The following is a 26,748-nucleotide window of genomic DNA, read 5'->3' as shown; positions in this document are numbered from 1 at the left end:
ACACACACTGTGTATTTGACAAATTAACCAGAATGTATTATTTAAAAGTAATTAACTAGACTATCTTTACTTCTAAAATTATGTGGACTACATAATCAACATCGCTTTTTTCACTTGGAACGCTTTAGGAGCAACGAGGGACCACTGCACCTTGGTTTGCTCACAACCAACAGACATAAACACACTGTTCTAGGGTTTAGTTCAAAACATGTATTTGACAGAAACAGAAACACAAACACTAAATATTTATTAGGCTACTATGCAACTAAATGTACTATTGATTCTCTGATTGAATTCAATAATATGTATTAATATGAAAGGCCCCAAGGTTCATTAACGGCCATGTGCCCATCATTATTGCATGTAATGTAATCAATAGAAAAGGGTAGAACCAGCTTTGGTGAAGAACTGTTTGTTATAATGTGTTTATATGATTGGTTAGAAATGCAGCTTTTCTATGACTGATCACAAACACACTTTTTTTGTTACCACCACACTCTGACTTCCCTGGTGCGATCCTCTTAAATTATACATAGATAATACTTCAATACCTTGAATGTGTATACTATGCTCTCTACATATTTTTTAGTTTATTCTGCCGTGGGGCACCACTACAAGGACTTTGGTGTGTTGAGTATTAACACATTAGTGTTCCAACATCTATAACGGCAATGAGAATATACATGTAATAAGTTCATAACAGCTCAGCAGACTTAATAAACAACTGCTTAAAAGAAAAACAAAAGAAGCGCTTGTCAAAATGTTCACAATAATTTGTCATTGATGTGTGTGTGTTCATGACATTTTAGGCTGCTTAACTGCGTAACATTAATTCCATATTGACCAAATTAGGATTTCTCTCCAGTGTGAATTCTCTGGTGTCTTTTAAGGTGGGCCATTTGAGAGAAGTGTTGTCCACACTGATCACATCCATAGGGTTTCTCTCCAGTGTGAATTTTCTGGTGTGTTTTAAGGTGGGCCATTTGAGAGAAGTGTTGTCCACACTGATCACATCCATAGGGTTTCTCTACAGTGTGAATTTTCTGGTGTGTTTTAAGGCTGGACATTATAGAGAAGTGTTGTCCACACTGGTCACACCCATAGGGTTTCTCTCCAGTGTGAATTCTCTGGTGTGTTTTAAGGCTGGACATCGTAGAGAAGTGTTGTCCACACTGATCACATCCATACGGTTTCTCTCCAGTGTGTATTCTCTGGTGTGTTTTAAGGGTGGACATTATAGAGAAGTGTTGTCCACACTGGTCACATCCATAGGGTTTCTCTCCAGTGTGAATTTTCTGGTGTGTTTTAAGGTTGGACATTATAGAGAAGTGTTGTCCACACTGGTCACACCCATAGGGTTTCTCTCCAGTGTGAATTCTCTGGTGTGTTTTAAGGCTGGACATCGTAGAAAAGTGTTGTCCACACTGATCACATCCATACGGTTTCTCTCCAGTGTGTATTCTCTGGTGTGTTTTAAGGGTGGACATTATAGAGAAGTGTTGTCCACACTGGTCACATCCATAGGGTTTCTCTCCAGTGTGAATTTTCTGGTGTGTTTTAAGGTTGGACATTATAGAGAAGTGTTGATCACACTTGTCACACCCATAGGGTTTCTCTCCAGTGTGCATTCTCTGGTGTATTTTAAGGGTGGACATCGTAGAAAAGTGTTGTCCACACTGATCACATCCATACGGTTTCTCTCCAGTGTGAATTGTTCTGTGTTTTTTAAGGCTGGACATTTGAGAGAAGTGTTGACCACACTGATCACATCTATAGGGTTTCTCTCCAGTGTGAATTCTCTGGTGTCTTTTAAGGTGGGCCATTTGAGAGAAGTGTTGTCCACACTGATCACATCCATAGGGTTTCTCTCCGGTGTGAATTCTCTGATGTATTTTAAGGTTGGACATGCAACTGAAGCGATGTCCACACTGATCACAGCAGTGTCGTTTTGGTTTAGCCAAGCTTCTTTGTCCATTCACTGGTAGCACAGGGAAGCCAGACTGATGATTCAACACTGGATTGCAGAAAGACAAAGGAAATGTGGTTGAGAGATGGGAATATATATATATATATATATATATATATATATATATATATATATATATATATATATATATATATATATATATATATATATATATATATATATATATATATATGCTGAGACAACAAATGAGCAAACAGGCATAAAGTGCAGAAATGATCTACATCAAAGGTCCTTTTTTCAATTAAAATGTAACACAAAGTATAATATTGAGACAAGTGATGAGAACTACTCAATTAAAAACTTGAAAGGTAAAGTCATAACACATTTGTACGACAAGCACTGAAACTCAAAGTAGAAAGTAGGTAGAGAAAGTAACATACCATTTTCTTGGGGTCCCTCCTGTTCAGCAGAACTGTCCCTGGTTGGGTTGAGAGAGTTCATCTTCCACTGAATTCTGGAGTCCACAGTCAGATATGATTGATATCCTGGAGGAGTTGTGGATAAATTACAACTACAAACTCTTCTTATACTAGAGAGCCTGGGGGTGGAGCAAGTAACTGCTTTGAATGATTGGACAAAGAGAACAATACAACCATCTCTCCACCAATCACAACCTAACATACTTCTACATGACCCTACAAGTGCTCCGCCCCTCCCTCCTCCCCCAGACAGGCTCCATCCATTTACCTTCTAGAAACTGTTGACTTTCTGTTACAAGAGAACCAAGAGCATTAAAACCTTAAAACACACCAGATAATTCACCACGGACAGAAATTAAATGTATATTAGCATTGCCATTATAGATGTTTGTAAACTAGTGTTTTAACACTAGTGTACAATATTTTACATATTGTACAAAGTGAGTGACAAATAAAACCTTATTGATTTATACTTTTCTCCTACCTTTATCTTGTATGAATAATTTTCAAGGTAATAATGATAAAATCACATTAAGTTGGCTTACTTAAGTAACATTAGTACATTTACTCAAGTACTGTACTTCAGCAAAATGTTGAGGTTTATTTTTATTTTTTTATACTTTACTGGAGTTTTCATTTTTTAAATAATACATTCTGGATCATTTGTCAAATACACAAGACTAAAGACTAACATGGAGGATAGCTCTTCAAGTGAAATAAATTAAGGTAAAAATGACAGATTTTGGACAGAACTGGCATAACTCATTTAACTTTGAGTGTGAAGCTCTCAGATGGCTGCCTTCCTTGATTTCCCCTAAAAAACTTTAACATTCTAAAATGTTCTTCTGGAAACAAAATATGACCATGTTAATACACAAAGGCCTGTTATTTGGGGTCAAATTATTCCTGTCAGTTGTTCGCACACCAGGGCCACCTGGTGAGACAGTGACACGTCATGTGATCAATGACCACATTTGCATGGATATAGGTCATTTTCTAAAGACAGCTAAAGCATCATTCACAAGACAAAAGGAATGTTGCAGTGCAGGTGTGAAGTGGGCGAGGGAGATATTTCTAAAGACCTTGTAATTATAGGGAACACAAGATGTTTGCCAAATAAATGAAGATGCTGTGATGTACAATGAAGACTATGAACAGAATATAGCAAGCAGTTATTCCTTGGCCACACCAGGTTGTATTGTTCTGAAGGAATTTGGAGCAATCGTGTATTGTAAATGTAAATATAATACCTTTTATTAGAAGGATAATGAGAAATGGTTAGAATGTGAAATTATATGTATTTTAGTTTTCATATCAGAGATAGTTTGATTTGGTGAACTATTTATGTAATGTGTTTATGGTAACTTAAATTCATCACATTCACAAAGCAGCCCACCACCACCAGGGGTTGGAACATATGTACTTAAGTACAATTTGGAGGTATTTTTTACTTTACTGGAGTATTTCCAATTTTCAGTACTTTTACTTCTACTCCACTACATCTCAGAGGCAAATATTATACTTTTACTCTACTACAATTGTATGACTTTAGTTACTTGTAACTTTTTTAGATTTTGATTATTTTTACAAAATATATACAGTAACCAACCGATGTCAATACATTTTGAAAACTAAATTCTGGACATTTACTTGTAACAAAGTATTTCTACATTGCAGTATTGATACATTTGAGCACTTTTTCCACCACTGGCTGTCGGGCAGAAACCTCTTGGCTCCATATTCTAACTTTTTGTGTTTTTTTTTATCATCTTACAGCATCACACCAAAGCATTAAAAGCAGATATACAAGTTCAAAACGCGGCGCGAAGCGACGCGTTTTGAGCTTGTAGATCTGCTACTTTTAATGCTTTTGAATTTGAATCCTGAAAAGTAACAGTTTTGGACATGCTAGTTTCTAGACTGGCATGACCAGACTAATACAGTATGCATTTCCAAGGGGCGGATACAAAAAGAATGCCTCTGGTGATAAACCTGTCTTGTGTTCTACAAGTCTTGCACAATGTGTACAATCATATCCAGGACGACGACGTGCTTTAGTATAGGCTTTATTTCAGACCGCTGCATTCACATGTTATCAGGAAGGCTGACTTCCACAGACTGACTCTGTACCTGGGGACACACCCCTTACGTGCGTTGTATCAACCAATCACAATGGCTATAGGAACAGACACTAGATGGTAGTGTGGTATCAAATACCAGCATATTCTGTGAGAATATTACATCCCCCTTCTTTTGAAAAACTTACACAGTATAGTTCTAGGTGAAATGTATCAATAAACAAACTAGTATTAATAGCAAAATAATATACTGTAGACCAAACAGCATAGTGCAATACTTCAAAAATACATACTGTAACCAGTGCAAAGAAATGTTCAATTTCAGTTATCAGTAGGCAGAATCTTTGTAAACCAAATATGCAGTATACAGAACATACATTTCAAGTTTCTTTTCTTTCGTATGCAACACAATACTTTCAAATGTAGCAAATCAATAATGTCCACAACAAACAAAAATAACTCAGTGTCCATACAATCAGTGACATTTCACAGGCTCAATTTCTTTTCTTCTTTTTTTTTTTTTTTTTACAATGCCTTAATGTCATGAAACTGACTTTGTGTGACTTTACCTACAAGTCCATAACACTTCTAGGTTTGACTGTACGTCCGGATCTTGTCTGATAAGGGACAGTCCCAGTGGGAGGTGTGGTGTCACCTGCTGCCTGTGGGGCATGTGGTGTGGTGTAATGTTCATCTGAGCTCACCTCATCACTGTGTGCTTCATTTGTGTCTAGTAGGTGGAATCTGTTTCGTCTGTACTCCCGTCCTTCGGTAGTACGTACGTGGTAGGATCTGCTTGTATCAGCTGGCTTGATGACGACTGCTGGTTTCCAGTAGCCTTGCTGCTGGAGTCGGATGCTTTGTCCTGGCTGTAGCGATGTCATCGGGCGGGCTGATCGGTCGTAGTACTTCTTCTGATGCTGCTGTTGTTGGACTCTCCTGGCGTAGACATCACCGTGGCTGACGACCTCTGGTTGAAGCTGCTGGTGGGTGTTGGGCAGGATTGAGCGTAGGCGACGGCTCATTAACAGCTGGGCTGGTGTTTTGAAGTTGTCCACGGGTGTGTTACGGTATTCGAGAAGACTGAGGTAGGGGTCTCTTTTATCTGCTTTGGCTTTTTCCATGAGTGACTTGGCAATGTGCACGGCTTTCTCGGCGAGGCCATTGCTGCGGGGATAGTATGGGCTGCTAGTGACATGCGTAAACTCCCATTCTTTGGCAAAGATTTCAAATTCCCTACAGCTATACTGGGGGCCACCATCAGAAAACAAAGTCTGGGGAACGCCGTGCCTGGCAAAGGCTGCCTTCAGCTTGTGAATCACGGCGGATGCCGTGGTGCTGTTTAGCTTATCCAGCTCGAAGTATCGGCTGTAATAATCGACAGTGACGATGTAGTTGTCGTTGTTCCAAGTGAACAGATCCGTAGCCACTGCTTGCCATGGCCTATCTGGGATCTGGTGACACATCATGGGCTCTTTGGTGTTAGAAGGTCTGTATGTGAGACAGGTGGGGCATTTTCCAATCATCTCCTCTATCTGCTTGTTCATCCCGGGCCAGAATAAGATGTCACGGGCTCTCAGCTTGCACTTTTCCATGCCCATGTGACCTGCATGTATTCGGGATAACATTTCTGTGCGCAGTGGGGTAGGGATAATGATTTTCTCCCCTTTGAATATGATGTCGATCACAGAAAGTTCACCTCTGTGATTCCAGTACTCGGCTATGCTCTGAGGACAACTTCTCCTCTCCTCAGGCCAGCCTGACTTGATCGTGTCTATCAGTAGCATGAGCTGTGTGTCTTTCTCAGTCTCTGCTCTGATTTATTTTAGTTTTGTGTCACTGACAGGTAAGTTGCTATACACTGTGTGCACCTGCATGTCCATACCTTCTCTGAGACTGTTATCCTGGTCAGACAGTGACTTCCTGGAGAGAGTGTCTGCGACAGGAATGTCCTTGCCTGGTCTGTGGATGATGGTGAAGTCATATCGCTGCAGCTGCAGAATCATCCTCTGTAGCCTCGGTGGCGCTGCTGCAAGCGGTTTCTTCATAATAGACTCCAGTGGCTTGTGGTCGCTTTCCACAATGGTGTGGCGTCCATAGACATACTGATGGAAACGCTTACATCCAAACAAGATAGCGTATAGCTCCTTCTCGATTTGGGCATAGTTCACTTCACTGTCACTGAGTGATTTTGATGCATAGCCGATGGGCTTTCCTTCTTGTAGTAAGACAGCACCAAGTCCATATTTTGATGCATCCACTTGGAGTCTGAGCTCCTTGCTGGGGTCATAGAATGTGAGGACTGGGCCTGGCTCACGTGTGATCAGCTCTTTCATTTTCTTGAATGCTGCATCTTGCTGCGCGTCCCATACGAATTCACTTGAGTTCTTCATCAGTTGACGCAGGGGGGCGTTAATGTCTGCGAGCATAGGGGCAAATTTTGACAGATAGTTTATCGTGCCAAGAATTGTTTCGAGCTCACCTTTGTCCTTAGGTGGTTCCATGTCTCTCACGGCTCTGACTTTCGCTGGGTCAGGCTTGATTCCATCTTTTGAGATGATGTGCCCAAAATAGCTGACTTCTGTGGCACAGATGGTGCTTTTCTCTGGGTTGAGTTTTACTCCTCGCTCTCTAGAGCGCTGTAACATGGCACGGAGGTTCTCGTCGTGCTCCTCTTTAGTGTTAGCAAAAATTAGGACATCATCCACTATGGCAGTGACTCCCTGTAGACCCTCGTAGGTCTCGTCGACTCTCCGTTGAAACTCGTCTTGGGCCGATACTATTCCAAAAGGCAGGCGGAGGAACCTGTATCGCCCAAATACTGTATTGAAGGTGGTCAGTTTGGACGACTCTTCTGTGAGCTTAATCGCCCAGTAGCCTGACCTGGCATCCATGACGCTGAAATAGCAGGCTCCTGCCAGCTTAGCTGTGATGTCGTCGAGAGTGGGCAAGGGATAATGTGGCCTCTTGATAGCCTTGTTCAAATCCTTGGGGTCGAGACATATTCTCAGCTTGCCTGTGCGTGGCTTTTCTGCTGCTACCATTGAATTGACCCATTCGGTCGGTTCTGTCACTTTGACAATGACCTGCTGCTTTTCCATGCTTTGGAGCTCCAGCTTGAGACGGTCACGTAGTGCAATAGGGACACGCCTTGGTGGGTGGACCACAGGCGTTGCATCGGGGTCAAGGTGGATGGTGCATTCACCAGGGAATAGTCCTATTCCTGTGAAAACATCTGCAAACTCATCTAGAATTGACACATCTGGCTTACCAGATACAGACAGTATGAGTTTAATCAGTCCAAAGTCCAGACATGCTTTTAAGCCTAGCACTGGGGGTGCACGTGTGTCCACAACATGCATTTTTAACATTAAGTTAATGTCCTTGTACTGGCATTTTATGCTGCATTTGCCCCTAACACTGAGTTGCTCACCTCCATAGCCATAGAGTGGGCGTAATGAAGGCTCAAGTACATCCTGTACTCCTAGAGATCTGAATACATCTGGGTTTATGACATTTGTGTCAGCACCAGTATCCAATTTGAAACGAACTACAGTCTTATTTGGGCCAACTTGTACATTTGCATAGGCTTGCTCTGTATTTTTGGTGTTGTTTCCTTGTGTCACTACATCAATAAACAAACCATCAATGTCTGCATCTTGGTCCTGATCCATTTCACTTACTGTGTGCACTTTGCTTGTTTTGGAACGACACACCTTTGCAAAGTGGTTCCACTTGTTGCAAATCTTGCATTGCTTGCCTTTTGCTGGGCAACTGTCCTTATATCCATGAGGCTTGTTTCCACAGTATCCACAGGGTTTAGAGTGGCCTCTGTCGCCCTCCTGGGGATTCCTGGGGAATTGCGCTGGATATCCCTTTGTCCATTCTTGGCGCGGTTTCCACGTAGCACCCTTTGATGTTTGCCGACTCACAGCATGAACAGCCTGTTCGCGCGGGCTGGCGCTGCTGCTAGCAAAACTCCTGAGCTGAGCTTGTGCCATATCATGAGTCCTGGCAATGTCTATTGCTCTATCCAAAGTTAGATCGGATCCGACGTTGAGTAGCTTCTCTCTCACTCTTGGTGAATTAATCCCAAAGACCACACGGTCTCGTACCATCTCTTCACTATTGTTATAGTTGCAGTCCTTAACAAGTAGTCTCAATTCTGTCACGAACTGTTCAAACGGCTCAGTAGCTCCTTGTACTTTCTCATGAAACTTGTATCTAGCGAAAATCACATTCACTTTGGGTTCTACATATGCTTGGAAACGGTCGTAGTATGTTTTCAATAGCTTACGTTCATCTTCAGTGAGCGTCCATGTATTGTAAACATCCCGGCCCTTATCTCCAATCCAAAGGAGCAAGTAGCTGCACTTTTCCTCTTCACTCTTTTTCTTGAAAGGACCAGAGCACATTAAATCCACATGTAACTTGAATTTACGCCATGCTTCGGGCAGGTTGCTCGCGTCCCAATCCATTCGAGGTGAAGGTACTCCAGCGACGTCCATTTTCGTCTTTTTTCTTCGTTTTTTTTTTTTTCTTTTTCGGGTTCGGGTTACTCTGACACCATGTCTTGTGTTCTACAAGTCTTGCACAATGTGTACAATCATATCCAGGACGACGACGTGCTTTAGTATAGGCTTTATTTCAGACCGCTGCATTCACATGTTATCAGGAAGGCTGACTTCCACAGACTGACTCTGTACCTGGGGACACACCCCTTACGTGCGTTGTATCAACCAATCACAATGGCTATAGGAACAGACACTAGATGGTAGTGTGGTATCAAATACCAGCATATTCTGTGAGAATATTACAAAACCCGCCCCATATTTGCATACTGGGCCCTGATTGGTGCCCCACAACTTCGGGGGGCAGCGAAATCCAATCGAAATCCAGTCTCGTCGACTCTCCGTTGAAACTCGTCTTGGGCCGATACTATTCCAAAAGGCAGGCGGAGGAACCTGTATCGCCCAAATACTGTATTGAAGGTGGTCAGTTTGGACGACTCTTCTGTGAGCTTAATCGCCCAGTAGCCTGACCTGGCATCCATGACGCTGAAATAGCAGGCTCCTGCCAGCTTAGCTGTGATGTCGTCGAGAGTGGGCAAGGGATAATGTGGCCTCTTGATAGCCTTGTTCAAATCCTTGGGGTCGAGACATATTCTCAGCTTGCCTGTGCGTGGCTTTTCTGCTGCTACCATTGAATTGACCCATTCGGTCGGTTCTGTCACTTTGACAATGACCTGCTGCTTTTCCATGCTTTGGAGCTCCAGCTTGAGACGGTCACGTAGTGCAATAGGGACACGCCTTGGTGGGTGGACCACAGGCGTTGCATCGGGGTCAAGGTGGATGGTGCATTCACCAGGGAATAGTCCTATTCCTGTGAAAACATCTGCAAACTCATCTAGAATTGACACATCTGGCTTACCAGATACAGACAGTATGAGTTTAATCAGTCCAAAGTCCAGACATGCTTTTAAGCCTAGCACTGGGGGTGCACGTGTGTCCACAACATGCATTTTTAACATTAAGTTAATGTCCTTGTACTGGCATTTTATGCTGCATTTGCCCCTAACACTGAGTTGCTCACCTCCATAGCCATAGAGTGGGCGTAATGAAGGCTCAAGTACATCCTGTACTCCTAGAGATCTGAATACATCTGGGTTTATGACATTTGTGTCAGCACCAGTATCCAATTTGAAACGAACTACAGTCTTATTTGGGCCAACTTGTACATTTGCATAGGCTTGCTCTGTATTTTTGGTGTTGTTTCCTTGTGTCACTACATCAATAAACAAACCATCAATGTCTGCATCTTGGTCCTGATCCATTTCACTTACTGTGTGCACTTTGCTTGTTTTGGAACGACACACCTTTGCAAAGTGGTTCCACTTGTTGCAAATCTTGCATTGCTTGCCTTTTGCTGGGCAACTGTCCTTATATCCATGAGGCTTGTTTCCACAGTATCCACAGGGTTTAGAGTGGCCTCTGTCGCCCTCCTGGGGATTCCTGGGGAATTGCGCTGGATATCCCTTTGTCCATTCTTGGCGCGGTTTCCACGTAGCACCCTTTGATGTTTGCCGACTCACAGCATGAACAGCCTGTTCGCGCGGGCTGGCGCTGCTGCTAGCAAAACTCCTGAGCTGAGCTTGTGCCATATCATGAGTCCTGGCAATGTCTATTGCTCTATCCAAAGTTAGATCGGATCCGACGTTGAGTAGCTTCTCTCTCACTCTTGGTGAATTAATCCCAAAGACCACACGGTCTCGTACCATCTCTTCACTATTGTTATAGTTGCAGTCCTTAACAAGTAGTCTCAATTCTGTCACAAACTGTTCAAACGGCTCAGTAGCTCCTTGTACTTTCTCATGAAACTTGTATCTAGCGAAAATCACATTCACTTTGGGTTCTACATATGCTTGGAAACGGTCGTAGTATGTTTTCAATAGCTTACGTTCATCTTCAGTGAGCGTCCATGTATTGTAAACATCCCGGCCCTTATCTCCAATCCAAAGGAGCAAGTAGCTGCACTTTTCCTCTTCACTCTTTTTCTTGAAAGGACCAGAGCACATTAAATCCACATGTAACTTGAATTTACGCCATGCTTCGGGCAGGTTGCTCGCGTCCCAATCCATTCGAGGTGAAGGTACTCCAGCGACGTCCATTTTCGTCTTTTTTCTTCGTTTTTTTTTTTTTCTTTTTCGGGTTCGGGTTACTCTGACACCATGTCTTGTGTTCTACAAGTCTTGCACAATGTGTACAATCATATCCAGGACGACGACGTGCTTTAGTATAGGCTTTATTTCAGACCGCTGCATTCACATGTTATCAGGAAGGCTGACTTCCACAGACTGACTCTGTACCTGGGGACACACCCCTTACGTGCGTTGTATCAACCAATCACAATGGCTATAGGAACAGACACTAGATGGTAGTGTGGTATCAAATACCAGCATATTCTGTGAGAATATTACAAAACCCGCCCCATATTTGCATACTGGGCCCTGATTGGTGCCCCACAACTTCGGGGGGCAGCGAAATCCAATCACAACCGAGCAGGGCCAGACCCAATCGGCCGAGGGCTCTTTTTTTTTGTTTTGCACTGGCAGATTCGTCTGGTTTCCAGGCTGTATGAGGTTTCCACCCGACAATGACGATTTATACAGATTGAAGGAAGTTTTGTTTTGTTTTGTTTTCTTTGTCTTTGTTCAATGCTGCGACAGACAGCCTCAGGGCTTTGCCTGAGGGAACACATTTGTAGTTTTTTTTTTTCTCCCTCAGGGAATGTTTTCTTTTTCTCTCAATGTCCTCTTTTTTTACATCTTGACAAAGCTGTCAATAAACAGACGCTGCAACTAGTCGTCACTTTCTCCCTTTTCTCCCTATTGGCTGAAGGTCAGCCAATAAGGGGTCGCCAATGGCTTGGCTTCCCATACTCCCCCAGAACCACACACACACACACACACTGTGTATTTGACAAATTAACCAGAATGTATTATTTAAAAGTAATTAACTAGACTATCTTTACTTCTAAAATTATGTGGACTACATAATCAACATCGCTTTTTTCACTTGGAACGCTTTAGGAGCAACGAGGGACCACTGCACCTTGGTTTGCTCACAACCAACAGACATAAACACACTGTTCTAGGGTTTAGTTCAAAACATGTATTTGACAGAAACAGAAACACAAACACTAAATATTTATTAGGCTACTATGCAACTAAATGTACTATTGATTCTCTGATTGAATTCAATAATATGTATTAATATGAAAGGCCCCAAGGTTCATTAACGGCCATGTGCCCATCATTATTGCATGTAATGTAATCAATAGAAAAGGGTAGAACCAGCTTTGGTGAAGAACTGTTTGTTATAATGTGTTTATATGATTGGTTAGAAATGCAGCTTTTCTATGACTGATCACAAACACACTTTTTTTGTTACCACCACACTCTGACTTCCCTGGTGCGATCCTCTTAAATTATACATAGATAATACTTCAATACCTTGAATGTGTATACTATGCTCTCTACATATTTTTTAGTTTATTCTGCCGTGGGGCACCACTACAAGGACTTTGGTGTGTTGAGTATTAACACATTAGTGTTCCAACATCTATAACGGCAATGAGAATATACATGTAATAAGTTCATAACAGCTCAGCAGACTTAATAAACAACTGCTTAAAAGAAAAACAAAAGAAGCGCTTGTCAAAATGTTCACAATAATTTGTCATTGATGTGTGTGTGTTCATGACATTTTAGGCTGCTTAACTGCGTAACATTAATTCCATATTGACCAAATTAGGATTTCTCTCCAGTGTGAATTCTCTGGTGTCTTTTAAGGTGGGCCATTTGAGAGAAGTGTTGTCCACACTGATCACATCCATAGGGTTTCTCTCCAGTGTGAATTTTCTGGTGTGTTTTAAGGTGGGCCATTTGAGAGAAGTGTTGTCCACACTGATCACATCCATAGGGTTTCTCTACAGTGTGAATTTTCTGGTGTGTTTTAAGGCTGGACATTATAGAGAAGTGTTGTCCACACTGGTCACACCCATAGGGTTTCTCTCCAGTGTGAATTCTCTGGTGTGTTTTAAGGCTGGACATCGTAGAGAAGTGTTGTCCACACTGATCACATCCATACGGTTTCTCTCCAGTGTGTATTCTCTGGTGTGTTTTAAGGGTGGACATTATAGAGAAGTGTTGTCCACACTGGTCACATCCATAGGGTTTCTCTCCAGTGTGAATTTTCTGGTGTGTTTTAAGGTTGGACATTATAGAGAAGTGTTGTCCACACTGGTCACACCCATAGGGTTTCTCTCCAGTGTGAATTCTCTGGTGTGTTTTAAGGCTGGACATCGTAGAAAAGTGTTGTCCACACTGATCACATCCATACGGTTTCTCTCCAGTGTGTATTCTCTGGTGTGTTTTAAGGGTGGACATTATAGAGAAGTGTTGTCCACACTGGTCACATCCATAGGGTTTCTCTCCAGTGTGAATTTTCTGGTGTGTTTTAAGGTTGGACATTATAGAGAAGTGTTGATCACACTTGTCACACCCATAGGGTTTCTCTCCAGTGTGCATTCTCTGGTGTATTTTAAGGGTGGACATCGTAGAAAAGTGTTGTCCACACTGATCACATCCATACGGTTTCTCTCCAGTGTGAATTGTTCTGTGTTTTTTAAGGCTGGACATTTGAGAGAAGTGTTGACCACACTGATCACATCTATAGGGTTTCTCTCCAGTGTGAATTCTCTGGTGTCTTTTAAGGTGGGCCATTTGAGAGAAGTGTTGTCCACACTGATCACATCCATAGGGTTTCTCTCCGGTGTGAATTCTCTGATGTATTTTAAGGTTGGACATGCAACTGAAGCGATGTCCACACTGATCACAGCAGTGTCGTTTTGGTTTAGCCAAGCTTCTTTGTCCATTCACTGGTAGCACAGGGAAGCCAGACTGATGATTCAACACTGGATTGCAGAAAGACAAAGGAAATGTGGTTGAGAGATGGGAATATATATATATATATATATATATATATATATATATATATATATATATATATATATATATATATATATGCTGAGACAACAAATGAGCAAACAGGCATAAAGTGCAGAAATGATCTACATCAAAGGTCCTTTTTTCAATTAAAATGTAACACAAAGTATAATATTGAGACAAGTGATGAGAACTACTCAATTAAAAACTTGAAAGGTAAAGTCATAACACAATTGTACGACAAGCACTGAAACTCAAAGTAGAAAGTAGGTAGAGAAAGTAACATACCATTTTCTTGGGGTCCCTCCTGTTCAGCAGAACTGTCCCTGGTTGGGTTGAGAGAGTTCATCTTCCACTGAATTCTGGAGTCCACAGTCAGATATGATTGATATCCTGGAGGAGTTGTGGATAAAATTACAACTACAAACTCTTCTTATACTAGAGAGCCTGGGGGTGGAGCAAGTAACTGCTTTGAATGATTGGACAAAGAGAACAATACAACCATCTCTCCACCAATCACAACCTAACATACTTCTACATGACCCTACAAGTGCTCCGCCCCTCCCTCCTCCCCCAGACAGGCTCCATCCATTTACCTTCTAGAAACTGTTGACTTTCTGTTACAAGAGAACCAAGAGCATTAAAACCTTAAAACACACCAGATAATTCACCACGGACAGAAATTAAATGTATATTAGCATTGCCATTATAGATGTTTGTAAACTAGTGTTTTAACACTAGTGTACAATATTTTACATATTGTACAAAGTGAGTGACAAATAAAACCTTATTGATTTATACTTTTCTCCTACCTTTATCTTGTATGAATAATTTTCAAGGTAATAATGATAAAATCACATTAAGTTGGCTTACTTAAGTAACATTAGTACATTTACTCAAGTACTGTACTTCAGCAAAATGTTGAGGTTTATTTTTTATACTTTACTGGAGTTTTCAGTACTTGTACTTCTACTCCACTTATTTGAAAACTTTAGTTACTAGTTACACATACATTAACCAATTCAGCCCTATATGTATTTTGGCCTTTTGAAACACAAATATACACCCTATATATAGGCTACTCACAATGTACTGTTTATGTAGGCTGTGTCTTTTTAACTTGTTTGTAATAAACATTTAAAGTCAAGATGCAGCTTGCAATATGTTGGTTTACTGTGTTTCTGGCAATTTAATGTAATCACATGGAAGACACTTGGTGTTAGGTGTCTATAGAACAACACTTGGTGTCTATAGAACAACACTTGGTGTTAGGTGTCTCTATAGAAACCTCTTTTGCACATGATTGCTCCAAATTCCTTCAGAACAGCATAATATAATGTATAGGAAACCTCTACAGACATACAGTGACATCTTCTCTTTGCTGTATGTTTATAGCCTGACTTAAATAGGTTTAACATACCTGCTTTTGTAATTTTACTTATTGGCTATTGTTTCCTTATATATAATGGTATGTTTAACTTTACACACATAGTTATATTGCATTGTCGTGTTATCACTGTCTTTGCTTAACATCAATCTTTCACTTATTGTACTATGTGAGTGACAAATAAAACCTTCTTTTTGGTCTCTTGATCATTTTTTCCACCTTTTTTCCTGTATGATTAATCTTCAAGGTAATAATAATAATACAATCAAGGTAAGTTGGTGTCTGAGAAGTTTTGTGTTTCTGTCAAATACATGTTCTGAACTTAACCCTAACAACAATGTGTGTATGTCTTACTTTTAAATAATACATTCTGGATCATTTGTCAAATACACAAGACTAAAGACTAACATTGGGGGTAGCTCTTCAATCGAAATAAATTAAGGTAAAAATTACAGATTTTGGACAGAACTGGCATAACTCATTTAACTTTGAGCGTGAAGCTCTCAGATGGCTGCCTTCCTTGATTTCCCCTAAATAGTCCATGTATACACGTGTGTAACTTTAACATTCTAAAATGTTCTTCTGGAAACAAAATTTGACCATGTTAATACACAAATGCCTGTTATTTGGGGTCAAATTATTCCTGTCAGTTGTTCACACACCAGGGCCACCTGGTGAGACAGTGACACATCATGTGATCAATGACCACATTTGCATGGTTATAGGTCATTTTCTAAAGACAGCTAAAGCATCATTCACAAGACTGTGTTGGAATGTTGCAGTGCAGGTGTGAAGTGGGCCAGGGAGATATTTCTAAAGACCTTGTAATTATATGGAACACAAGATGTTTGCCAAATAAATGAAGATGCTGAGATGTACAATGAAGACTATGAAAAGAATATAGCAAGCAGTTATTCCTTGGCCACACCAGGTTGTATTGTTCTGAAGGAATTTGGAGCAATCGTGTATTGTAAATGTAAATATAATACCTTTTATTAGAAGGATAATGAGAAATGGTTAGAATGTGAAATTATATGTATTTTAGTTTTCATATCAGAGATAGTTTGATTTGGTGAACTATTTATGTAATGTGTTTATGGTAACTTAAATTCATCACATCACATTCACAAAGCAGCCCACCACCACCAGGGGTTAGAACATAATGTACTTGTACAATTTGGAGGTATTTTTACTTTACTGGAGTATTTCCAATTTTCAGTACTTTTACTTCTACTCCACTACATCTCAGAGGCAAATATTATACTTTTACTCTACTACAATTGTATGACTTTAGTTACTAGTTACTTTGTATATTTTGATTCTTACACAATATATACAGTAACCACTTCAACCGATGTCGATACATTTTGAAACCTTGAAATGGGACATTTCTGCATAATGAGTACTATTACTTTTGGTAATACATTTTGATACCAATACTTTAGTACTTTTACTAAATTTTGGACATTTACTTGTAACAAAGTATTTCTACATTGCAGTATTGATATATTTGAGCACTTTTTCCACCACTGGCTGTCAGGCAGAAACCTCTTGGCTCCATATTCTAACTGTTTGTGTTTTTTTCGTAAATTAATGTCCCTACTGCGTCACACCAAAGCATCAAAAGTAGCAGATCTACAAGCTCAAAACGCGGCGTGAAGCGACGCGTTTTGAGCTTGTAGATCTGCTACTTTTGATGCTTTTGAATTTGAATCCTGAAAAGTAACAGTTTTGGACATACAGTATGAGGTTTCTAGCCTGGCATGGCCAGACTAATATCACTGCGTATAGATATTAGTCTGGAATCTCTGTTTGGAATCTGCATTTCCAAGGGGCGGACAAAAAAGAATGCTTCTGGTGATAAACCCGCCCCCATATTTGCATACTGGGCCCTGATTGGTGCCCCACCACAACTTCGGGGGCAGGGAAATCCAATCACAACCGAGCAGGGTCAGACCCAATCTGCCGAGGGCTCTTTCTTTTTGTTTTGCACTGGCAGATTCGTCTGGTTTCCAGGCTATATGAGGTTTCCACCCGACAATGACGATTTATACAGATTGAAGGAAGTTTTGTTTTGTTTTGTTTCATTTTGTTTTCTTTGTCTTTGTTCAATGCTGCGACAGACAGCCTCAGGGCTTTGCCTGAGGGAACACATTTGTAGTTTTTTTTTTCCTCCCTCAGGGAATAATTTCTTTTTCTCTCAATGTCCTCTTTTTTTTTACATCTTGGCAAAGCTGTCAATAAACAGACGCTGCAACTAGTCGTCACTTTCTCCCTTTCTCCCTTTTCTCCTTATTGGCTAAAGGTCAGCCAATAAGGGGTCGCCAATGGCTTCCCATACTCCCCCAGAACCACACACACACACACACACACACACACACACACACACACACACACACACACACACACACAAAAAGGACACGGATGCATTTGTTTTCTTTATATTGGTAGCCAAGCTGTAAATGACATTTCATGTCAGTCTTTATTAATTTTCTCCTTGCTCTCCCTGTACCCCCTACCACACACACACACACTCTTCTTTTATTTTTTCTTTCTGAAAATAACAAAAGGATGGAGCTTGCACACAAAAAAACAACAATTCCACCCTCTTCTTTACAACCTGTAACAACCTGTGATGCTGTGACAATAATAAAGTAGATTGTGATTCTTCATTCATCCGTCATGTTTTCCCTCAGATGGAACGTCTTGTAAAGATGTTTTCTCTTCTCTCTTGTCCTCGTTCTTTTGTTCAGAAACCCTGAGACGTTCTGGATGTCCACAGGGATGTTTCCCCAGGAGTTCATCGTCTCTTTCGCTCAGCCTTCCACCATCGCCGCTGTGACACTGGAGAGCTATAACGGTATGGAAATACAACAGTGATGAAAGAAGCACGCACACGTTTTACTTAAGTAAAAGTATCAATACTGCTGTGTAGATATACTCTGTTACAAGCAGAAGTCCTGTATTGAATTGAACTGATGGCTGCTGTTACACAGCACACATCATACATCTGTTGTTGTACACATTTGTGTAATTATGACATACACCTGACTCCACAGGCAAACATTAATTAAAATTGTATTCATTATGTTCAACACCAAAAACACAATTGAATCTTGATTCGCAATTATGACAATTAATCGTCAACTTAAAATTTGTAATCGTGACAGACCTACACACAGCAAGAATTGGCAACCTTGTTGTCAATTATTTGTACGAGCTCTTGTTTTATTGTTTTATTGGATCTTGTTTATTTGATACACTTATTGGTTTTAGCTCTTGCTCATTTGATTTTCCTATTTGTCTCATCTGTTTAAGAAAGTAGGTATAGCTGATATATTGCACTTTTACCTTAGTGCTAGGTATAGCCTACTCTTAGTTGCTTGTTTTAGAAGAGAGTGCACTTAAGACTTCTGGTGATTAGTAGTTTCCTTGCCTACCTATGTTGAATGCACTCATTGTAAGTCGCTTTGGATAAAAGTGTTTGCTAAATGACTGTAATGTAATGTAAGAAGGTCCTGGGTTGGAAGGAACCCCAGCAGGGGTCCTTTCTGTGTGGGGTTTGCATGGGTTTCCTCTGGTTTTCCCTCACACCAAATAAAGACATGCATGGTATTGGCTACAGACAGACTCCTGCCTGTGCCCTTGACCAAGGTACGAGTGTGTGTTTTCTCCCATACCTAAAAGACATGCATGCTACAGTGGCTACAGACTCCTGCCAATGCCCTTGACCAAGGTACTGGTGTGTTGGTCCCTGAGCAGATGCACTGGGGCTGCTCACTGCTCCTAAGTACTGTACTTAGGATGGGTCAAATGCAGAGGACAGGCTTTGTCCAACTAAGGGAAAAACTGTTTAACTAAACTTGCCCTGTACTGTATATACTAAAGTGTTAGACCTACTGTATATTTTGTAAACCGGGCAATCTTACTTGGATTTTAGTGTTTATTCCCATAAGCTAAGTACTACTATTACCACTATTACCAAGATGGCAACATTTAGCCTTGATGCACCATTATTTAACCACTTTCAGCCTGGCGTCCCTATTTTTGGATATTACTTGGGTTAGGCGAAAATCTTCAATCAAAAACGTCAATTTCATAAAAATAAAAATAAATCTCTTTTAATTTCACCCGATTCTATGAGACTCGGATACGTCTTTTAAAGCGATCGGGGGATCGATCATACTGGAGATAAATATTCTATGATTTTTCAAAGGTTAGTGAAAACACTGGAAAATCGCTGGTCGTGGCTTTGCAAACAATGTTTTATTTCTGGCAGTCAAAGAGTTAATGGGTTAATTCTCTCCGTTCCCTGTGGAACATAAGGCTGTGATGAAAGGCATGAGTTGCTTTTAAGTGGTTTAAAGCAAAAATGTTTAAGACAGGACTGACAAGATGACCTGTCGCTTCTGTTTGCAGTCAAGACTCTGAAGATAGAACGGAACACATCAGATAAGGCTTCTCACTTTGAGCCCGTCACCATCAAAGGTACGTTAGTTTGCATCATCATGATTCATTTATGTTAGGTTAATCGCTTCTGTTCTTTTCCCCTCTGTGCACATAATTGGAATCGCCGTTAAAACAGTTGTCACTCTTTGTTATTGTAGAATTTGAACATACGGAGGGACATCTTCAATCAAACACTGTCGCGGTGAGTTGACTTATCTTCAGTATTAATCATCATGTGAGGTCCGCACACACAAACACACATGCATTATGCAGAATGTCCCATTTCACAAGTTTCCAAATATATAAAATCCTTTGAAAATAGCCAACGTATATAGGGCTGAAGTTGTTAGTGTATGTTTTGTAATAATAATAATCATCTAAATCTACAAAGTAACTAGAAATTAACTATTTCAAATAATGGTAGTGGAGTAAAAGTACAATATTTGCTTCTGAGATGTAGTGGAGTAGAAATGAAAGTATTGAAAATTGGAAATGCTCCAGTAAAGTAAAAAAATAAAAACAATACAGTACTTGAGTAAATGTACCTAGTTACTTTCCACCATTGCACACACACACACGCACACGCACACGCACACACATACACACACACACACACACACGGCTACAGAAAATGAGTGATAAAGCCGTAGATAACACACCTCCGGTGTTCTCTCGTTTCTCTCTCTCTCCAGCTCCAAGGAACCAGCTGCACCCACCTGCGTTTCATCATCTCCTCAGGATATGATCACTTTGTCTCCGTACACAGAGTCTCTGTGGAGAGCTAACTGTCCACGCCATGCTGGTGCTGCCCGCCTGGCCCGCCTGGTGGCCCCCCCCCCCCTTTTCCAATATCATCGCTGTCCAAAACCGCCACTTTTCAGAAAATGGACCCAAAAAAATCCATTGCACCGTATACTTGAAATAACTTTTAAATAAATGCAGGAGAGAGTTGGTGAGCTGCCAGGCACACTAGAAAAGTTCTGTGAAATGTTCTTTTCCAGTTGACATCGTCAAACAGTTACAGTAGGTGTCCTACAAACAACAAAGTCAACATTTCTCATTGTATTAACATACTCTATAACAGATTGGTTAACATGTTTTACTTAATTAAAATAAGTCCAGGATTGTTGCTTTAATTCAATTCAATTCAATTCAAAGGAGCTTCATTGGCATGAGAAAACATACGTTTACATTGCCAAAGCAAGTGTCCAAAACATAATTAAAACAATTGACAAAAAACATGGAAATAGTGTATTGGAGGGGATTGTGTAAACAGAGCTATGTCAAATTGCAACTTGGGAAAACAAGAAACTGGCTTACATAACCACAATTTTTGTATCATTACAAACTAAAAGGCGTTACATGGCGACAATAGCGATTTACAAGCTCACAACTCGTTGGGGTGGCCCATTGGTCCGATGGCCCATTATTCCGAAGTCCCAGTGGTAAAATGTTTTTATGTTAAAGCTTTTTTGCCATTGAGCTAATAGAGCCTGCCTGCTTGCTCAGGGGATAAATTGAATCTTGACCATCAGGTCAAAGTTTGTGTCAGATCCTGTGTCTAGGTGAGACATGACCTTTGACAGGACCTAAATGTCTCAATAGAAGAGCAGGGAGACAGAATACAAGTTATATTGTATTAACATACTCTACCATACAGATTAGACACAATTACATTTTATTAATTCAAAAAAAGTTACATAGTGCTGCTTTAAGTGTTAAGTCCGGTTAGTGTTGTGAGCTTGCAGATCTGGCTTATTTTAAATGTTCTGAAAGTTTTCGAAAGTTTTTGCCTATACTGTCCAAAAATAGAGACGCCAGGTTGAAAGCGTTTATAAGCTTTAAATGAAAGAATAGCTATATTATGTTCTTTTGTACTTGTACTGTATGGCTATAGGAAAGTGTAATTAAATTGAATATGAATGAATCTCATTGAGCACATTGAGTCCTTACAGATAAAAGAACACACATTAACGTCCTATTTCATGGACATTAGCAGTCAGTGCGGATCTCGTTAGCATATGGATTTCTTTTTAGCATATGTATGCATTATGTTTGAATTGGAAATTCAATTAAAGTATACGTTTAAACTAAAATGAATTTCTAATTTCAACGGTTGTCTGTTGTATTGCGTTTGCCTGCAGTAGTTTCCAGTGGTGGAAAAGTATCAATACTGCAATGTAGAAATACTCTGTTACAAGTAAAAGTCCGGAATTAAAAATGTACTTGAGTAAAATACCAAAATAATTGGTATGAAAATGTACTTTAAGTACCAAAAGTAGAAAGTACTCATTATGCAGAATGTCCCATTTCACAAGTTTTCAAATGTATAAAATGTATAATTCTTTTTTTTTAAATAGCCGATCTACAAGCTCACAATGCGGCAACACATTGTGAGCTTGTAGATTGGCTGTTTTCAAATGGCCAAAATGTATAGGGCTAAAGTGGTTAGTGTATGTTTTGTAATAATAATCAAAATCTACAAAGTAACTAGTAAACTAGAGTGAAAGTATAATATTTGCATCTGAAAGTGGAGTGGAGTAGAAGTTAAAAATACATCCAAATTGTACTTAAGTACAGTACTTGAGTAAATATACTTAGTTACTTTACACCACGGGTAGTTTCCAATTAACTTTTTTAGCGTGCTTTGTGTTGTCTCTTCAGGTTATGACTGAGTGCCATGCGGGGAACGGTTTCATCACATTCAAGCCCGGTGTCTGTATCTGCCAAAGCTTTTATTTTTTATAATAATGAAAGAGTTGGTCAGTGATGAATGGAGGATTCCTCCCAACAAAAGAAAAAAAACAGAGATAATCGTCCGGGCAACGTTGACTGGGAGAGATAGAGCTAATTAACTCATTACGAAGAGACGGGCATAAATTGGCATCCTCCGCAACTCTCTTCCCCCCCTCCCCCCCCAACACACACACACATTAGTAGATTTTGACATCCCCAAGGGGGGGGGGACATCAGGACAAGAGAGAGAGAGAGAGAGGGGGGGGAGGTGCAGGACCAGATGGTTTCCACATCAACCAGCTATAATGGTCTCAGTGGGCTGCAGGCCCCCCGCTCAAACAAAAGACCACGCTCCCACCCCTCCATCCCTCCGTCCCTTAAGCCTGATTTAATACTTAGTTGGTGTCGTGCGGCGAAAAGGCGCGTTGGGGAGCTTGTAGATCAGCTATTTTTCAACGCGTTCTGCTGAGTATAAAGTATATACAGGTTATGTCATTTGCTACTGAATCAGAATCATCTTTATTGTCCACATCACAGGTTTACAGGTGTACAAACTGTGGATGTAATATTTTTTTTGTCCGAGCTCCATCGTTTATGATTGTTTCTATAAAAAGGGAAGAAGAAGAAGAGGGGGGGGAGCAAGGGGTAGAGAGAGAGACAGAGAGAGAGAGCTCAATAGCTCTGGAGGTCCTTGGCACAAACATATTTTTTAGATGGGGATCCGCAGCCAAATACATATAAATTTGGGGGTCCTTGATGATATGGATGTTTAATTACGGTGCAGGAATAATACAAATCAGCATGTTGTACACATGGGATTAAAAGTAGGGGAGCACCGTATATATATCGGCCACATATCGGTATGGGCCGATATTTGCCGTTATCGGTCAATATCGGTATCGTCAAATAAAGCTGACATTAACCGATGGCAGTAGCCGCTATTTATCTGTTGTTGATAAGCATCCTGCAGCCTACCAAGTTGTAGATTCAGTTATTTCTTATAATGAAGATTTATTTGTTTCCCAGCACAAAAGGGGGAAATAATAACACCAAAAACGAAATAAACAAATGTCGGTATCAGTATCGGCTATTGGCGAAATTGTTATTTTAAACATCGGTATTGGTATTGGCCAATAATCTCCATATCGGTGCATCGCTAAAATGTCAGCGTGTGACATAGTAGTCCACATACAGTAACTGACACACTATAATCCACAGGTAGATCCATGAGGAAGAGAGCAAACAGTCCCAACGACTGTCACTGGTATATACTATACACACACAAAACGCCTGTCTACCTCATGGCCCCTTTCTGCCTTTCTGTGGCAACACAGGGGCTGTGAGGGAACACGGAGCCCATGTGGGGACTCCCTTTCCAATTACTCATCTGTTGACTATGGCCCAGGCCCCAGCTCAGGGCCCAGGCCCCAGCACAGGGGCTTTGCTCAGAGGAGCACTGTGCACAGTGCACGTTACGGTTTGCCACTGATATCAGTGGCAAACCGTAGCGGATCAGCTAATGAAAAAAAAGAAAGAAATTGGAACTATTTGCCGGCATAACTACCGTATCCCCCTGATAATTGGGTAACAAACTAATAGCACGGCGGCGTAGCCTATCCAATCGGAAATGCATGCAGTCCATTTCGATACAAAGAAACTAATAAGCGGCAGAAGGGAAGGTGGAAAAATTTATAGAATGTATACCGACTCATATATTATGTATCGGGCCCTGCCATGTGTGTAAGAATGTCGTAATATTAACGGTTTAGGAAAGAATTTAATTGCTAAACCTTTAGGGCCTATAGAAGCCTATACAGCTGGACCTGACACGAACATCCATTTATCGGGCGCTAGGATTTGTGCGACTGTATATATTACGGTTCCATCTTTTTGTATGATGAACAGGGACATATGCATCCTCCTCCTCCTCCTCCTCTTTTCTAATGAATTCAGACCTCCTTTGTGCTGGGCTGTCGTGGCCGATCATCAGAATCCCAGCGGGGGGTAGAAGCTGCATGCATTATAATCATGTCGCTGCAGTAGGCCCACCGCTCAGGGACCCCCAAATTATCATCCAATCTCTCCTCTGTGATGCCTGCTGCCTAACTGCTGTCCACTCTCTCCACAGTTAGACACTCGCTGGACCCAAAACCGTGTGTTATTCAGCTGACTTAATAAGACGAGATATACGATAAGCAGAGGCTTCCTTTTCTCAACCTTTTTTTTTTCTGGCGTTGCCGCCGCGCTGTAACTGTTGAGAAAGTGTGTTCTTCGTTTTCCTATAGCCTGAAAGGTTAAACAGCAGATATGGGGGAAGATTGAGTTCGATATCTGCAATAGTCTGCATTTATACGTTGCAATCTGGAAAAAGTGGCTGTGGCCCTGATAAATTACTTTCTCCATTCTTCCATCCGAGGATACTATCTATCTGTAGCAGTAATGTTATTCAGTTATGACTGGTGTATTGGTGTTATTATCGTGGGGGAGATGTTTGTAATGGGAAGTTTTGCAGTATTAAAAGATTGCAGATGATGCTGTTATGATGATGATGATGAGAGTGTGGTTCTGTTTCTTCTATGACTATCTTAAAAGATATTGCGGTTCATTGTAACTGGATGCTGTTATGATGATGAGAGTAGTGCGGTTCTGTTTCTTCTATGACTATCTTAACACCCCCCCCTTCCCCCCCCCCCCTTCCCCCAGTCCATTTGTGTGCGTCAGACCAAATCACAGAAAAACCCTCTGCTAATGACTTACAATTTTCAGGCCCCCGTTATTTTGTGGAGCACAGTTCTCTTTCTCCTTTGTGTTGTAATGACAGCGGTGGGCATGGCGGCACAATGGGCCTTAATTTGATTTCAGGCTTGATTCTGCCCAGTCGGCCTGACAGCGGGCACAGAGGCTGGCAAGGCCAGAGCTGCTGCAGTAATTACAGAGAAGAGTGGGTAAAGAAACCTCTTATCTCCATATTCTAATTTTTAGTGTTTTTTTCGTAAATCAACTCCCCCACTTGATCATACTACAGCGTCACACAAAAGCATCAAAAGTAGCAGATCTATGTTTCGAGCTTGTAGATCTGATACTTTTGATACTTTTTAATTTGAATCCTGGAAATTAACGGTTTTGGACATAATGAGGTTTCCATCCGACAGAGACGATATACCCCATTATTAAAAAAAGAACGAGAGAATCATGAACAAAGAGACAAGTAGCACTCAAACCAATTTGAATGTATAATATTAATATTTTTTATTTCTGATGCTACAAAAACATGTTTTTGTTCCGTAAATACTTTGTGTAATAAATATAGTGCCAAGTGAATGATATACATACATCATGACAGAACAATTTCAAGACTATACGTCCGTGAGACATCTAGTAGCACTTTCTATTCTCTGTGTATTGTGGTGTGGTTGTGGTTTTCCCTTAAATGAACAATTAAGTTCAACACTCGTACCCCTTTAAAAACCGAAGTGTATTCAAAGAACATAAGTATGAATTATCCATAACAGTGGCTGCAGGGGGGGAGCGTACTCATTTCAGAAATACATTAGTTACATCAGCCTGGCAAGCTGTGTGTGTGTGTGTGTGTGTGTGTGTGTGTGTGTGTGTGTGTGTGTGTGTGTGTGTGTGTGTGTGTGTGTGTGTGTGTGTGTGTGTGTGTGTGTGTGCCCGTCTAAGCCTGTTTGTGTGCATGCCTGTGTGTGCGTGTGTGTGTGTGCGCGTCCATGCGTGTTTGTGTGCATGCATGCTTGTTTGTTTGCGTGTGTGTGTGTGTGTGTCTATGCCTGCTTGTGTGCGTGCATGCCTGTTTGTGTGTGTGTGCGTGTGTGTGTGTGTGTGTGTGTGTGTCTTTGCCTGTTTCTGCGTGTCTATGCCTGTTTGTGTGCGTGCATGCCTGTTGTTTGTTTGTGTGCGTGCATGCGTGGATGCGTGCATGCTGTGCGTGCGTTTCCCTGTCTGTCTCTTACACCGACCGTTTAAACTAAAATCACAAATTAATTCATACCTCCCCAATCTACTCTGTCATTGTTGTGGAAATGGTGCAAAGTCGCAGAGCTAAACAGTCTTGGCTGCTGCAAACGGAGGCTTGTGTCTGGCTCAGAGTTGTAAAATAAAAAAGCCCTGGCTAAAGGGGATTCTGATGAAGTCGAGTTGGCAGTTCAAACGCACCTTGGCTGCCGTAG

The 26,748-nt window shown here is 40.9% G+C and overlaps 1 protein-coding gene across 1 annotated transcript in view; it reads left to right on the top strand.

The window, feature by feature from the left end:
* Nucleotides 1–21,704, top strand: part of hspb11 (heat shock protein, alpha-crystallin-related, b11) — a 45,020-nt gene extending 23,316 nt beyond the window's left edge. The window contains exons 2-5 of the mRNA XM_080433023.1: nucleotides 18,130–18,236; nucleotides 19,796–19,864; nucleotides 19,984–20,027; nucleotides 20,518–21,704. Of these exons, the coding sequence (XP_080289149.1) occupies nucleotides 18,130–18,236; nucleotides 19,796–19,864; nucleotides 19,984–20,027; nucleotides 20,518–20,610 (313 nt within the window). The 3' untranslated portion in view covers nucleotides 20,611–21,704. The remainder of the gene's footprint in view (nucleotides 1–18,129; nucleotides 18,237–19,795; nucleotides 19,865–19,983; nucleotides 20,028–20,517) is intronic.
* Nucleotides 21,705–26,748: the final 5,044 nt, after the last annotated feature.

Source organism: Gymnoscopelus braueri, assembly GCF_963280865.1.
Source record: "Gymnoscopelus braueri genome assembly, chromosome: 7".
Taxonomy (NCBI): domain Eukaryota; kingdom Metazoa; phylum Chordata; class Actinopteri; order Myctophiformes; family Myctophidae; genus Gymnoscopelus; species Gymnoscopelus braueri.
Note: the sequence above shows the minus strand (reverse complement) of the source record. Positions and strands in the feature narration are given on the sequence as shown.